The sequence below is a fragment of the Camelina sativa genome, chromosome 6, assembly GCF_000633955.1.
Source record: "Camelina sativa cultivar DH55 chromosome 6, Cs, whole genome shotgun sequence".
In the NCBI taxonomy this organism is placed as follows: domain Eukaryota; kingdom Viridiplantae; phylum Streptophyta; class Magnoliopsida; order Brassicales; family Brassicaceae; genus Camelina; species Camelina sativa.
The window spans coordinates 20380653-20384398 of record NC_025690.1 but is presented as its reverse complement, the minus strand read 5'-3'; the positions used below and the strand labels follow the sequence as shown (position 1 = coordinate 20384398).

Below are 3746 nucleotides of genomic sequence, written 5' to 3'. Positions count from 1 at the left end.
GAGTTCACCAGGCAAGACAAGTCTCACGGCGGTTTGAATCTCCCTCGACGTAATCGTCGGCTTCTTGTTATACCTAGCGAGCTTAGACGATTCCTGAGCGAGTTTCTCGAAGATGTCGTTGATGAAACTGTTCATAATCCCCATAGCTTTCCCAGAGATCCCGATATCTGGATGGACTTGTTTCAGAACCTTGAAGATGTAGATCTTGTAAGTCTCCACGCTCTTCTTCGATTTCTTCTTCTTCTTCTCGCTTCCTCCTACTTCTTTGCTGATCTTCTTCTCCGCCTTTGGTAGTTTCTCCGCCGGTGCTTTCCCGGCAGGTTTCTTCTCCGCTCCTTTCGGTGCCATCACTGATGATGAGATTAATTTCAGAGGATTTTGAGAGACGGCGTTGATTATGATGAATTGATGATCTGAGAAGGCGTTAACAGATTTGTTGTTTATTATATAGAGAGTAGTGGTTGCTTGTAATTGGTTTCTGTGTTTTTACAAGGATTGATGACGTGGCGTAGATAAATAAACGGTTGAGATTACATAGGAGGATCTCTTCCATCTGACGCATCGCTTATTTTTATTGGGTCGCGGATTTGAAAGTTTGCTTAAGGCCCATATACGCTGAGTCTAAGAAATAAACCGACACCGTTTCTAGATTAGCTAAAGAGTTAAGCCCAAGGCCCAGTACTAGTTGGTTGTTTAACAACAACCAACCAGTCGTCGGTTGCAATATGGAAAGTTACACTTTATACGGCATCGTTTCAAAGGTAACCTTTTAAATCAAGCTATCACGAACAAGATCCAACGGTCTAGATCAATTCAATCCTACCAAAAAAAAAACAAGAAAAACGAAAAAAGAAATCTCCGAGATACGATTGACCGGAATGCTGACGTACTCCTTCGGTAATGCGCTCAATCTCTCGAATCCTCCGAGTAGATGATTCTGGTACTAGTTTTTGAGATTCCTTCAGTCTTATAGAATCTATTGTATTAAAGGCTTCTTAATGGTTTCAAGATTAGTTTGAACTTTGTCTATGGGACAAGTTGTATTGAGTTCCTTTTGTTAACATGGACTATGTTTATTGTCTCACTCACTCAGTCGAAATTGGGGTTTGACAATATTAATATCAAGATGTGGAACATTGAGCTGGTGATGGATGACAAGAGAATGAAGCTGCAAATTTGGGATAATTCACAAAACAGGGGTTGGTTTCTGTTTCTGACATATTCTCTGAGAGAATCATCTTGTCTCCCTTTTGCTATTTTATTATTTTCTGATGTGTGAATGTATTCTCCTTCTTTATTTATGGTGGGAATCTACAAATATCGCCTAAGTGGTTTTAATCTTATTGCAACATACTTAAGGGGAGAGCCATGGGGGCATTTTACAGATTAAAATCATCTTTTCAGTAGTAAATATTATCTTTACTCTTAGACATCATCACGTTTTTATTGAGTTTGATTTCTGTTATATATCTACTAACTATGATTAGACATCCAGGAATCAGATCCCCTAACATAACATTTGAGCAAAGACAATGTCAACACGATTCGAGTGGTAAACACAGCTGGTTTTGGATCACAAGCATAAGAGTATTTCTACCTTCTCCTTCCATGGTCTATTATTTAATTTCTCCTCCTTATTTTTCACGTGATTTTGTTTTTTTTTTTACCCGTCACTTTATTTGTCATTTCCATGATGTGCCAAATTTTCCAAGGGCCAAGTTCTTACTGATGAATATGGAATCAAGTTCTTTTTTAGACCCTATGTCATGGCTCTGGCTATTGTTATTGTCTTCAAGATATACACTAACGTTGGTTTTTTTTCATTGGCTGATGATTTATGGAGTTACAAAGTGCCACGATTAGTTTGAATGTGAAGGAACACAAACATGAACATTGTTTCCGTAAGCGACTTATATATATATATATATATGTGTGTGTGTGTGTGTTGAATGTAGTAAAATAACATATCCAACAGAAAGGTAAAGTACTCTGTTTCCAAGGGTTAGTTGACTACCTGAGCAAAGATTACTAGATTAGTCCATGCATTACCCTAATCCTAATTCATTGTAGACTCCAACATCAGTTATATCATTGACAATCTATTTGTCGTGTATGATGATTGTTTTGATCGTAACACGACCTATCTTCTGTCTTGAAATTTCTCCAAGCTACGCGAAATCAGGCTACCGGAGGAACATCCCCAAGCTACGTAAAAATCAGCATATTGCGGTTCTTAAAACGTGTAAAACGTAAGGTAAGGAGAAGAAACAAAGGCATGCACCACAATTTCTTTCTTTGTTATCTATGATATAGTCTTCTTTATTTCCTTTCTTTAGCCTTCGTCCCTAATGTTTATGGAGTTACATATTATTACCTACATATCTTTATATTTTCTACATCTCTTTATATTTTCTAAACCATACCTAGCTAATGATTCAAAGACAATTATAAAAAGAAAGAAAAAAAAAACAAGTTAGGATTGTTGAAACTTCTTTCGGTATGTGATTGGAAATTATGTCTTCAGATATGTAAAGGGTTCGCTTTTGCTTTTTTGCCACAATGGCGATGCCTATTGTCTGCTTTCTAGTTCGCATCAGATCAAGACTTATTTGGATCTTATAGTGTAACTTTCACTCCTAATTCTCCTTTATTTTTGTAGATATTAATAAAACCAAGCCAAATCCAGATGAGCATAACTTGCTATCAAACAATATCCAATTTTGATTCTGTTTTATCAATTTAACATTTCACACGATTGGAATCTATATATATATATATATATATTTTTTTAAAGTTTGATGAGATATGATTCATATGGATGAGCTTCTCTCATGATTGGGTGTCACAACATAATCTATCGTGTCGTGATTAAAACTAGCTAGTAATTATCTATTAGGAAAATGGGAATTATGGGGTTGAGATTAGAGATAGGTCAAGGCGAAGTTAAATCTGATGAAGAACGCACCGAAGAAATAAAGCTGCAAGTGGGTGATAAGACTTGATGTCTGAGTCGACTTACACCATTTTAAACATTTGAGACAGACACACTAACAAAGTAATTATGTTCCCACCAATCACCAACTACTTCACTTAGATCTGTTCTCCATAATCTTTACACATACCTTCTTCTTCATTTTTTGCTCATCTTTTTTTAATTAGTAATTATTGCTCTTTTCTACCTACATCTTTTAAATTAGTAACTTCATTTTCTTCTTTTAGATTATAGTATTAACACTCACGAAGTACCAACTCTTATCTTAAATAGTCTAACCCGTAATGCAAAGACAACTAAACTCTAGAACTTAACTTTTTGGACGTTGGATTATGTGACTCTGCAGTGTGCATAAGCTTAATTTAAGCTCAAACATAGGTTTGTTGTTAGAGATCAAATTCTTTTCTTCAATTCGAATTGTACTGATTGAGTGATTGTTCATATATTTGAATTTTAATACACTTTGCTTCTGATAAGAGGAAACCTGTTAAACAATTATCTCAATTATATATATATATATATATATATATATATATATTACTTAAACTAAAGTATCTTTTGTATCATATGTGAGATTCCTAACATTTTGTGGACCAACGACACAATGTTTATTTGTTTACACTATGAAAATGTAATGAAAAATAAGAAAAAGTAGTATATAAACCCCCCTGGTTATGTTTCAAATTTCAACTAAACTACGCAGAGTCGGATGAATTATTGTCGATTGATAACACTAAAAAAAATCATACCTAAA

At 34.9% G+C, this 3746-nt stretch overlaps 1 protein-coding gene across 1 annotated transcript in view; it reads right to left on the bottom strand.

Moving 5' to 3' along the window:
• The window catches only part of LOC104699284 (histone H2B.4-like), a 2602-nt gene extending 2193 nt beyond the window's left edge, over positions 1-409 (bottom strand). Inside the window, exon 1 of the mRNA XM_010414610.2 lies at positions 1-409. Within this exon, the coding sequence (XP_010412912.2) occupies positions 1-348 (348 nt within the window). The 5' untranslated portion in view covers positions 349-409.